The 13,701-nt window shown below is 36.3% G+C and overlaps 1 protein-coding gene across 1 annotated transcript in view; it reads left to right on the top strand.

Annotated features, from left to right (window-relative positions):
• Positions 1–13,701, top strand: part of rars1 (arginyl-tRNA synthetase 1) — an 87,500-nt gene that overhangs the window by 62,628 nt on the left and 11,171 nt on the right. The window contains exons 12-13 of the mRNA XM_079405583.1: positions 310–415; positions 9,757–9,929. Coding sequence (XP_079261709.1) covers positions 310–415; positions 9,757–9,929 — 279 coding nt within the window. The remainder of the gene's footprint in view (positions 1–309; positions 416–9,756; positions 9,930–13,701) is intronic.

The raw sequence follows: 13,701 nt of genomic DNA, 5'->3' as shown, positions 1-13,701 counted from the left end.
ACCATTAAAATTATAGACTGATAATTTCTTTGTCAGTGGGCAAACATACAAAATCAGTAGGGGATCAAATAATTTTTTTCCCCACTGTATATACAAAACACATATAATGTTAAACTTTAATTTGCACATCAAATTAAATAGAATATTAATATTTGATTTATCAAAGAAAAAATTCGACAGATTAATTGGTTGATCAAAATTGTTTTTTAGTTGCAGCTCTAGTGCCCCATGTGCCACTAGTTTTTGCTGCGATGAAAATATTGTAATGAATAATGTTTTATATGTATTTATATTAAATCTTCTTCCCAGGAAAAAGTTTAAGACTCGTTCAGGGGACACAGTTCGTCTAATGGACCTTCTTGAGGAGGGTCTGAAAAGATCCATGGACAAACTGAAGGAGAAGGGGAGAGATAAGGTGAGCCCCTCAAACTCTGACGAAATTAGCACGTTTTCATGTCACCCTGAAAGCCTCCATTCAACTTCCTTTGTATGCCTGAGTACTCAGTTCAGAATAGATCAGTAGATCTCAAATGCGACCAGGGGCCAGCTGTACCAATTACTGAATATATAATCACAACTCCTTTGCTCTCAGAAATGAAGAACATCCTAATGCCTAATGCACAATAGCGCAGAGTGCTTCTGACAGTAAAGGAGTTTGAAAAATACAATTATGTTGTTTCAGACACAAGTAGGCAAAGCAAAATTATTTAGACATTTAGATGCCCTCAAATAGACTTTTTTGGAATGTTAATGACACATATACAATTTTAAGTTTTCATAGATTTTATTATTTGATTATTGATGTCAAATAATAGATTTTATGATTTTATTCTTGACCAAGAATACATTTTTTTTCTGATTTCCCTAAAGTGAATCAGACTTTTGCCAAGTGCCTTATGTGTCAGAATTCTGGAAAATAACAACAACAACAGTAATAATAATAATAATTTGTATTTATATAGCGCTTTTCTGGGTACTCAAAGCACTTTACATGAAAGGGGGGGAATCTCCTCAACCACCACCAGTGTGCAGCATCCACCTGGATGATGCGACAGCAGCCATATTGCGGCAGAACGCCCACCACACACCAGCTTATTGGAGACAGCGATGAAGCCAATCAGTGTACACAATAAAACTAAAAATAAAACAAAATAACTAAAAATATAATAAAATACCTAACTACATAATACTATTATTGTTAGAAATTGCAACAATATAAAAATTGAAATATAATACATTTATACATTTAAAATTTTTATTAAATCAATAAATAAACAATAATATCCTGGCCAGAGGAGAACTGGCCCCCCGACTGAGCCTGGTTTCTGGTCCCCGTCAGTATACTGGGGTGTTGGGACCCACACAGACCACAGGGTGAGCACCCCCTGCTGGCCTCACTAACACCTCTTCCAGCAGCAAATTAGTTTTCCCAGGAGGTCTCCCATCCAGGTACTGACCAGGCTCAGCCCTGCTTAGCTTCAGTGGGCAACCAGTCTTGGGTGGTATGGCTACTGACTGAACATTGGCAACATATGCTGCATTAAATTAGGCAGAAAAGATAGCAGGCGTGTAATCGTCCAATGTTCTTGTACTGTTCTCCTCTCATGTGCAAATGCAATTTAACAGCCAGCCAAACTCCATCCATAAAGTACCTATGAGTCGGGATTCATCTTAGTCTTTCTCGTTTAATAAGATGCCAGTGGAATGTACATTATGAATTAGGAGTAAAACTGTAAAAAACAGCAAACAAACAACAATCAGAATAATTACAACAACCAAAGAATATGCATACAAACAGCTCTGAGACTTGTATCTGAGAAAAAAGGCTAAAATATTGTATATCAATTTACTTAAATGAGATTATCAGATAACCAAAAATAGCAACCAATACAGATATTGACTCATATAGAGAAGTTATCAAAGTAGAATGAAATCAACACATTGAGTGCCATATCAAATAAAGGCTTGGCTAACAGAGGCTATTACTAAAATTTACATCAAATCAAAGCTTTGAAAGAACTTATCACAAATATGTGTAAATATATATAATCAAGCATTATGTAATGAAGAATTGACTTACAGATGATGGGTTTACAAACAAAAAGGATGGCATCCAAAAATCAAGGAGAAACTGACTGCATGAGAAATGTGCTCGACTCTGAACTCACTTTGCATAGAACTGCCACTGGGTGGCACCAAACCCAGGGTTTGAGAAGAACAGTTCTTGTGAGCATAATCCGTTTGAACCAATGGTGTTGGATTTGATCTGATTTGCTGATCTAAAGCAATTTTTTTTATCTTGTTATAGCACTCTTATTAGCACTCTTATTAGTTATCTGTTCATTCTCTTTCTCTGGGTCATCAAATGCAAAATTCACTTTACAAGTTGTTTGAACATAAATGTGTGTTGGAAGTGTGTGTACACATCCATCATATAATGATAGAAATCGACCCAGTGTTTTTTTTTTTTTTTTTTTAATCCCTATTTTAAAATCCCCTTTCTCAAATCAGGCTGTTCTGAGATTCCTGTCAGAAAGACGTAGTTCTGCACAGACCGCTTCAAGATAGTTGATTGACAAGGCCGTCTTACCTTAGACCTGCCCTGAGTGAGCTGAGAGCGGTCCGCTGTGTTGACTCCGGTGCAGGGGAAGACAAGAATGTCTCAGATTAAGCGACTGAGGTGTTTTGTTGTTGCATATAATAATAAATAAAGCAGTTGTCATTTACTCCCGACATCTGAGCCGTTGAAGACGCAGAGCATTAACGTTACTTTAGTTTTGAAGGAAATGCGCCGATCCCGATCTGCATAAATGCGTCTGTTCACGCTAATCATTCGTGATCCAGCTTCATCTACAGAAGAAGTGAGTATAAGGATTTTTTATGAATCTTTGCAAATCGCCTTTCCTAATGTGCGCTAGTTAGCCAGTTTCGCGGCTGAAGTTTACAGTCTGCTCATCACCCCACGGAAGAGATGGCATTTAAAGCAACATGGACTAAAATTGCTGAAAACAGAGCTGATTTTGACCACCCTAAAGAATGAAATCAACTTGTGGAAAATGGGCATCCGATGACCCCTTTATTTATTTATTTATAAGTTTATTTAATAGGGACCATGCATATTCATGAACGTTGTTGTATAAAAATACACCATGTAAATATGCCAGAATTAGTAACAATAACTACTTTTCATCTGCAGTCCCTAGGCAGGTAACATAAAAACAACCAACAATAATACAACATTCATTCACTATAAATGAGAAAAACAAAAAAAAAACACATAACACATACATTAACAACAAACAAAACAAAAATACATAATGGAAAAGACATTATTCATCCCCCTCTATACTGCATTCAATTTAACAGTGAAAGTGTATATAAATGTGTGACAGTTAAAAATGAATACATCTCTGATTTTCTAGAAGCCACTGTTTTAAGTGAGTTTTAAAGGTGTTGGAAGTAGGACACTCTCTTATTGGGAGGGGCAAACTATTCCAGAGTTTACCACCTATTATCGACAATACGTTTTGTCCAAAAGTGGTACATCTAAATGGTATCACACAGTCCCCATTTACAGAGGCCCGTGTACTACCTCCGCTTTCAAGTCTTTGGAAAAAGCCATGCAGCGGAGGGGGAGCAAGATTATGTAACACTTTATATACCAAACAAGCATACTTGAGACGTTTGAAATTGTCAAAGCTTAAAAATGTATGTCTCTCTAAGATATCACAATGATGGAATGACAATGGCTTTTTATCTAAAGTTTTTATGGCTTTCTTAAATAAAGATTCAATACTTTTAAGAATATTTGTGCTAGTTAATGACCAATTTATAAAATAATACTCCATGTGTGAAAAGATCATAGTGTATAAGAACAACTTGGCAGCTTTGGTGTCAAGAAACGGTCTAACTTGCTTAAAATTCTGTAAATTGAATTTAACTTTATTTGCCACCTTTTTTACATGACGTTTAAATGTTAGGGTGGAGTCATATGTGACTCCTAGATACTTAAATTCATTAACAATATCAAGCTCCTGTCCTCTAATGAACACATTAGAATGTGACGCCTTCAGATTTTGTTTGGTAAACACCATACAGACTGTTTTTTTGGTATTTAGATAGAGACATGACTTAGTAAGCCAGTCATCAATGTGAGCCATTGCAGATGTAAGTGTGGATGCTATCTCATGATAGTTCTTAGCATATGTAATGATTACAGCATCATCTGCATACATCTGAACATCAACATTTTTACATGCCTCTGGCAGATCATTTATATAGTGTAAACAGGATTGGACCAACTGTGGAGCCTTGGGGGACTGGACATTCACAGAATGGGGACTTTGAATCATTAATATGAGTGCATTGCTTTCTGCTGGACAGATATGATTTTATCCAGTTGAGAGCTTGTTCTGAGAAATTGAAATGTTAATTTAGATAAAATAACTTTGTGATTAACAGTATCAAAAGCTCGCTTTAGGTCTAGAAAGACAGCTCCAACATAAGAACTCGTATCTAGGTAGCCTTTAACCTTTTCCAAAAACAAACAGTTAGCTGTTTCTGTTGAGTGATGGGCCCTGAACCCAAATTGCATAGGGTGAAATGAATAATTGCTTTTATTAAGATGTTGAATCAGTAATTTAGCCACCCATTTTCAACTATTTTAGAAACAACAGGCAAAATACTGATTGGCCGATAATTGGCCATATCTGATCTATCACCTGATTTAAAAATGGGTGTAACCAGGGCTATCTTCCATGCTGATGGCACAATGGATTGTCTTAAGGACTGATTAATCAGATATGTAATGGGCTGTAAGAGGATCTCTTTGTGCCCTTTTAAAAAATTAGTATCAAGGCCATAGATACCATGGCCTTAGAATTTTTTAAGCCGCTGATGGTATTTGCTACTTCTATTTCAGTTATTTCTTGTAGGTGAAAAATCGTCTGTGCACAATTAATGGTGCAAATAGAACAGCTAGGTGAATTAAAAAGTTTAGTTATTTCATAAACCGAGTCTAAAAAGAAGGTTTAATTCTGTAGATATAATGATCGGATTTGTAACTAATTCATTATTAATTTTCAACTCAAAATATTTATTGTTATAATTCTGTTTTCTGCCAATCAGCTTGTTGATGGTTTGCCATATCATCTTCCCATTTCCTCTTGCCTCTTCAATAGTATCAATGGAAAATTTGGCTTTAGCTTGTCTTAGCCTTTGTATTACTTTATTTCGTAGTGAGGTAAATTTTTGTCGGTCTATTGTAAGACCTGTTTTTAAAAAATGTTTCAATAATTGATCTCTTTCCTTCATAAGTTTCCTACACTCTTCATTTAGCCAGGACAATGTATCCCTGCTTTTTTTTTGGCTCCGCTTTCTGAGCTAGGGCCCCATAACTTTCTTAATTGTTGATGTAAATTGGTCACAGTCACTCTCCACATCACCTTTAGAGAGGACCCCGTTCCATTCAATCTCTCTTAGTGCTACCCCAAGGTTTTCCTGTTGACTAATTGGGACTAATTCATATTTACATATTGGTGTGGCTGAGGAATGCTAACAATGTTTTTTTAGCTTCCTGGAAAAAAGAATGATATTGTGATCTGACAGCCCTGTCACTAGATTATAGGTTTTAGTAATTCTTTCCGGTCTATTTGTGAATAATAAATCTATTTTAGTTTCAGACCAATTAGTTATTCTTGTAGGTTGTTCAATTAACTGTGTAAGATCTGAAAAAAAAAAAAAGATCTGAGAAAAAGTTTTTCTTCCACCCTTATCACTCCAATTAATATTAAAGTCCCCCATCAATATAACCTCTTTGTTAAAATCCAAACTAAGGAGGTTTTTTAGTTGATCATAGAACTTAAGCTTTGCTGAGGGTTTTCGATATAAACGGATTAAACTAAATGCCATTTCAGCTGAAAGTGAAATGTTGACACCAACACATTCAATATCAACATAGACAGTATATTTTTAATATTTGTTTAATGGCACCTTTTTTTATGACTGAAGGCCAGTATCACGGATACAATACTGAATACTGATGTCGCTATAATCCCCCCCCCCCCCCCCCCATATTTAACCATTGATTATGGCCATTCAACTTTCAAGTATAATTGAGAGCTATCAATTTTAACATTAGACTAAAAAAAAAAAAAAAAAAAACTTTTAATTTTAGTGAACTTAAAACAATCTTTACATAAACACATTATAATAAATGTCATATTTACCTGTACCCTTCAGCTGAAATGGTAGTTATCAAACACTAAATTCTAAATTAAATATAATTAAGTTATTAATTTCCTCTTCTTTTTCCTTTGATTAACAGACATCACAGCAGCCGGGTTATTAGATTGTTTCGGCTGCTATTTCTTGAAGAGCTGCCGCTGCTGAACGTGACACTGATCTGACACGCTTTGTATTTTTTCTCAACTATCTTTACCTTTTCTGACCCACTTCAGTTCTTAAAGTCTCTACTAATGAACTGACGAGTTGAATCGGGTGTGTTAGATGAGGAAGACAGTGCTGGGATCCAGGACAATTCTGAAAACTATTTCAGAGACATGTTCTTAAATGTGACTCTATAACAAATTCCTAACTGCACAGGTTAAAAACACTGTTATAAATCAGAATTTTGGGAGGGGCTGAAAACTAACTATTAACATGAATCAATAGCTTATAGTTCAATAGCAATAGTTCAATAGCTTTAACACAAAACACTAAAGCTTCATGGATATTTCATGTTTAATTGCAACCTTTGGATTACGAGTCTGACTCTCTAACCATTAGGCCACGACTTCCCTGAAGTCATGCATTGAGAATTATTCTTACTTAATGAATCTTACTTCGATTGAGCAGGAAACTAGAAGTTTCTAAATCAGGGCAGCTTCACTTTGGAGATGCAGCAGGAAAGTCATGCTTTCCCCTGCCCAAACAAATCTAACTTCTACTACACAGCTCACTTATAAACCCAATGCATGAGCCCTCTTGCACCCCCTAGTGGTGGGTAGTATGGAACATGATAACGGACCCAAGTCTGTTTCATACCCACCCCTTCAGAGAAAGACTTGCCATAACCGTAACAAGGCTTTAAAATATTTATATAAAATATATTACATGCATGTGCAGTTTTGAGGCTGCTTTAATCACCTTTTTGGTAACTTCATGACTTAACTGATCACGACATTACAGGCGCATAGTTTATTTCATGCTTTGATATGAAATACAGGCTGCAGCACGCGCTGGCGCCTTTGTGCGTGCAATTGACCAATCGCAAAGAGCTTGACTGACAGACGATCTGACCAATCAGAACGCGGATATTATGTGCTACCACTGCTATCTGCCATCTTGCCCGACAGCCACGGCCGGTCTCTAGAAATCCATGTTAAAACGGGGTAAACAAGATTGACTGAATTTAAGCTTTTTCAATAATTTAATATAGAAATGTGCGGAGGGTTCAGCTGTGCTGTTGTTGGCTGCCACAGTAACGGCAATAAGCTAAGGAATTCCTTTAAATACTTCTTTTGCGTACCAGAAAACCTGTTATGTCCGGTGTTGTATGCATGGCTTGCAGCACTTAAGTTAAAATACGGAGTGTTAAAGGGGTCCTATTATGCTGTTGTACAAAGTCTTGATTTTGTTTTGGGGGTGTACTAGAACATGCTCTCATGCTCTCCATTATTTTTCACATTTACCTTATTACAACACCTCTCTCCCCAGCCTGGCACAAACGGCTTGATTAGTTCCGGGTTTGATGAAGGCCCGCCTTCCGAAAAACGAAATGTATTGTGATTGGTTAGCTGTCCCAGTGTGTTGTGATTGGTGAACAGCTTAGATGGTGTTTCAGTACTGCCTCTCCCCTTGCCAAAGCAGCAAGTTTGTCAGTATTGCCATATCAATTCAGACCCTGAGTTTATTGAACAAGAGGATCACGCAGAACCTTTGCACGCATGGATATTGCAAGACATATTAACGTGGTAATGTTATTGTTTTTTTTGTTTTTTTTTGGCTAAATCACGTTTTATATAGGATGTCAACAACAGCTTAAAAATAACTGCATTTACTATGTACAGATAAGTGCAACGGTAATGTGTATTATGTTTATTGTTCTTTAATTCTAACATTATAACATGAATTGCAGTGAAACTGTTATACAGTTGAAATTATTTAGACTATAGTCCCACAGAGTTAAACTATTTGTGGCGGCATATATATGCAAATTCATTCTCAGCCAGCAGGAGCAGCTGTTGGAGTGGAGATCGAGGTTTCCCTGGTAACGCTGTACACAAAGCAGAGCTTTGCTCACAAACGCTGCTTTATCAGACATTACATGCAAGATGAAATGAAAATGACACCCAAAATTTTCTGAAGACAGTCGGTTTCCTTCAGAAAAATACGGCGATATAAAAACACCCGCACCGGGTTTCGATTTTGAAACGTGCAGTGTTCAACCAAACATTCTCACAACCCCCCAACCATTAGAATGTCCGTAGGCGGGATTTATTTTAATGATATTCTAATGGACAGCTTTGTGATATCACAAATACCGGAAAGCAACGCTGTAGTCCAAACGAGCCATTCGTTGTACTTCTTGAAAAGGGATTTTTAAAAAAACGAAATGTCTCCCTTTGGAGTGGACTTTGAGATTTGTAACTTTGTAGATCTTTTTGTGCCCAAACATACACAATACACACTGACTAAAAATCAAAAAGTGAAAAAGCATGATAGGACCCCTTTAAATAAAAATATGTTAAAACGTGTGCTCTTATCATTCTGTGGACAGATATAAAACAGTAAATAAACAGTAATGACAGACAGCAGCAGGTTTTATTTAAGCTGCTGTCTCTTTAAGACCATTGATCTAATATACTGTTTTTCGCGTGCATTTTGTTTCTCAATGGTTTACATTCACTTAATAGCACATATACTGACCATGTTTAATATAAGCCAACTGTGTTTATGTGAACACTTGCCAAGATGGGCATTTTGACATGATTTGGTATGTATTTGGCCATTTACGCATAACTCAGAGGCAGCTTTATGTGTGCATGGTTTGGGTGTGGGTCTATAAAAAAATGGTCTATAAGAGAGTGCGCAAGTACTGTATTGAGTTATTTCACTTTAAATTGGCATGGCTCAATTGTCAATTGTCTCAAAAGCACATTCAAATGATACATTCCGTCATCTGTCAACACGTTATAAGTGCAGAACCTGCAGAAATGAGTAGAATTATGCGCGATATCTGCAATCCCGCGCCAAAATTAAAGTCCTGCTCTGTGTTCTCCACTAATTACCCGACTAAATGATGTGGGTGGCGTCACTATAATGTCACTGAGAAGCTGCAGCCACAGCAGGGATGATTTTTGGTGTGGCAGAATGCATTCATTCTACAGTAGAATGAATGTAGTGGAAACATTGCATTTACCTCTGTGAAATTTCATAGGTGAAGTCATCATTTCAATAGGAATCAGTGTGATCTGGAGTTTCATGAAGTTCACCGCACAGATTTCTCTCGTGTTCAAGTTGGTCAAGCAGATTTTTAAAGCTTCTTGGTTTGAAAGTGACTTCAATGCAAGTAGTGTTTCATACATAACTACACTCAAAAATATCATTTTTTATTTGCAAAATTTCGCTTATCTTAAGATTAGCTCATTTTTTTCCTCCTCAAGTAATCAGGACATACTTGGTAACTTGTTTTTGTAAGGGTGGCAAAAAGTCTTGCCTGCTCTAACCTCACAACTTTTTGAAACTATGTTGCAGGTTCTGACCCCGGAGGAGCTGATGAAGGCTCAGCGTGCGGTGGCTTTTGGATGCATTAAATATGCAGACCTTTCACACAACCGCATCAATGATTACATTTTTTCCTTCGACAAGATGCTGGATGACAGGGGAAACACTGCGGCCTATCTTCTCTATGCCTTTACACGCATCAGGTAAACCCTCAAGGTGATGGATATCTTCATCCACATCAAATGAGTCCTGCTGGGTATTGATCTGCCTCTTTGAGCCCTCTTTGAACCCTCTTTCGAGGGTTGAAAATGCCAGAGAAGTGTAAATGACAGGCGTAACCGTAGCAAAAGTGAAGCATTTTTTTTGTTTAAAAAAAAATATATATATTTTATTTAATGTTTAGACGTTATATTAACAAACACAAATACAAAATAAACAGTAACCAACATAGGATAACAAAATACACATAAAGAAAAAACACACTTCATCATTCAATACCAGATGTCTGGTTTCAGGATGAGAAGATAAAAGCTCATGAATAATATGATTTTCAGGTTAATTTTTCAGAAAAAGTGAGACTGCGGGAGTGTAAACTTACTTTTAAATTTTGAAAAAGATGCAAATTGACCCTCTATATAGAGATCTCCTATACAGTATAAACCTTTTCTCCTGAAAAAGTACCATCAATCTGAGAGGGCTCAAACGAAGGATTACATGATATTGGTGTATTGACTGAAACTTTTGGTAATTTATAAGATTTATTAATCTGATTCAAAATCTTCAAAGAATTTCTCAGCACAAAATTACTGCTTCCTAATTTACTGATAGATTTACACTTTGTAAAAAGCAAAGCTGGGAGAGAGGACTCTGGCACTGACAAACCCATAATGGAGAGGTCTCAGATGTCATATCATGCAGGATGCCCCTTTGCCAAAAAGTGAGAGCCCTGGCATTTGCTGCCCAATAATAATGCTTTAAAATGGGAAGGCCAAGACCTCCACAATCAGTAGGTTTTTGTATGTGGGCTTTTGCTATGCAAGGTGTTTTATAGTTCCATACAAATGAAAGAATAACTGAATCAAGTTGTTTAAAAAAAGTTGCAGGTAAATAAATCAGAAGATTTTGGAAGAAATATAATAACTTAGGAAGAACAACTTCATCTTTATCACATTCACAAGGCCAATTAGTAATAAAGGGAGTAGTTTTCAGCTTTCAATGTTTAATTTAACTCTGTTAAACATGTCTAAAAAAATGTAATTTAAACAAATATTTAGGGTTCTTTGGAATTTTCAAACCAAAATATGTAAAGTGATCCTTCAGTATTTTAAATGGTATATTATTCAAAAAGGTATCGCTTAAGTTATTTCTTAGGGGCATACATTTTTTTTCCTATTAAAAAAACTTTTTTCCAATTAATTGAGTATCCTGATAATTTACTAAGTGTCGATATTTTTTAAAATTTTAGGGACTGAAACAACAGGATCCATAACACACAGTAAAAGATCATCAGCATATAAACTGATCAGACTTTCAGTATTGCCCAGAGAGATACCATGAACATGTGGATGGGTTCTGATTGCTACAGCTAATGGCTCAAGTGCAATGTTAAAAAGAAGAGGTGATAAGGGATCACCCTGTTGTACACCCCGTTGCAGTTCAAAAGAGCTGGATCTAATACCATTGGTCAGAACAGATGAAGATGGACGGAAGTAAACATTTTTGATCCAGTTGATAAATCTATCCCCAAATCCAAACTGTTTTAGTGCTTCAAACATATATGGCCATTCAATCTGATGAAAGGCTTTTTGGGCATCTAGTGAGATAACAGCAACAGAATTGTTAGTAGAGGTAGTTAGTTGATGATTTACATATACAATATTAAGTAGACAGACATTACAGAATGAAAACCTTCCTGGAATAAACCCAGTTTGGTCAGGATGAATAATTGTTGATGTATTGTGCTAACCTGGATGCCAATATTTTAGTCAACACTTTTTGATCAAAATTTAGGAGGGCAATGGGTCTATAATTAGCCGGATCAGTCTCAGGTTTCCCTTTTTTTCAAAACTACACAGATATTTGCATCATATAAAGAATCAAAAAGTTTATTCTTCTGGATTGAATCCTGTAGCATTCTCAGCATATAGGGGGCCAGTCTCTTACTGAAAGCTTTAAAAAATTCACAGCCGAACCCGTCCGGGCCTGCAGCTTTTCCAGATGGAAAATATGAATTGCATTTATTAAATCTTCGATTGAGAGTTCGGATTCTAGCTCAGACCTAGAAGTCAAGTCAAGTCACCTTTATTTATATAGCTCTTTTAACAATACAGTTTGTGTCAAAGCAACTTTCCAATAGGAAAATAGTGTCAAAAATGTAAAATGACCAAATTAAATACTCAATTTTCAGTTAAAGGCATTTCATTATTGAATTCAATGATGTCATCGTCCAGTTCAGTTGAAATAGTATCTGTGCAATCAAGTCGATGATGTTGCTGGAAATGAAGTGTCCCCAACTAAGCAAGCCAGAGTCTACAGCGGCAAGGAACCAAAACTCCATCGATGTCAGAATGGAGAAAAAGATCTTGGGAGAAACCAGGCTCAGTCGGGGGGCCAGTTCTCCTCTCGCCAGACGAACCAGTAGTTCAATTCCAACTGAAGCAAAGTCGGATTGTGTAAAGGACTCATTTGGTTCCTGTGGTCTTTTCCCGATGGCTGTCTAGGTGACGAGGTCCTCAATGGGGATCTGTCTCTGGGGCTCATCTAGGTGTCCTGATCTCCGCTGATGTTCAGGGTAGTAGAGGTCATCTCTAGGTGCTGATCCACCATCTGATCTGGATACAGACTGGATCGGGTGGTTACGGTGATCTCGGAATAAGAAAGAAACAGACTAATATTAGCGTAGATGCCATTCTTGTCTCCCGAACAGTGTTCGGTAGATTGTTCCTGAGTTTTGGCGTTAAATAGGAAAAGGTTCTGCCGCCCGCAGTTGATTCGGTCACTTAGAAGATTCACTAAGTTTTAGAAGATTTAATTTTAATTAACTTTAGAGGTATATAATTCTGAGTAAAATTCCCTAAAACATTAATTTATCTCTTTTGGATTAGTTATTAAACTTACTGTTTTTGATTTTATCATATGAATTGCTTTCTTGGCTTGTTCTCCCCACAACCTTCCAGGTTTATCTCCAAACTCAAAATTTTTCCGTTTAAGTTTAAGGAGAAGGTTACTTATTTGTCTATTCAAGATAGAATTATACTTGTTCTTTAATTTTAGAATTTTATTATAATCAGACTTTGAAAGTGACACACTGTATGGTTGTTCGTATACTGGTAGTGTTTCCTCTATTTCCCGAAGTCGACTATTCAGAGAAAATGTTTTGGATGACTCGAATGATATGATATGACCTCACATTACAGCTTTAAAAGTATCCCATAGGATTGAATCTGAGACCTCTCCATTATCATTAGTTGTAAAAAACTTGTGAATTTTTCCAGTTAAATGTGAGATAAAAGTTGAATCTTTGATTAACATTGGGTTGAAACGCCAACAGTAATTTCGCTTTGGCAAAATACATTCAAGTTGGAGCGTAACTGGGCTGTGATCAGATATTAATATATCATGATATTTAGTATTACTAATACTAGAAATCATCATCATCAAGTTACCAAAAAGTAATCAATTCTAGTGTATGATTTGTGAACATGAGAGTAAAATGAGTAATCTCTGTCTGTTGGATGCTGAAGTCTCCAAATATCAACCAAATTTCTAGATTTTATTAAATTGTGAAGCGTTTGTGTTGAAATAACTGTAGGTGGTGGTTTTGAAGAAAATCTAGCCATATAAGGATCTAAGTAACAATTAAAATCACCACCTATTATAAGCTTTGTAGAGATGCATCCGGAATTATGCTAAAGATTTTGCGAAAAAAGTCTGAATCATCAAAATTGGGGCCATATTTATTAAGCAAAATTATAG

Source organism: Barbus barbus, assembly GCF_936440315.1.
Source record: "Barbus barbus genome assembly, chromosome: 43".
NCBI classification, from domain to species: domain Eukaryota; kingdom Metazoa; phylum Chordata; class Actinopteri; order Cypriniformes; family Cyprinidae; genus Barbus; species Barbus barbus.
Note: the sequence above shows the minus strand (reverse complement) of the source record. Positions and strands in the feature narration are given on the sequence as shown.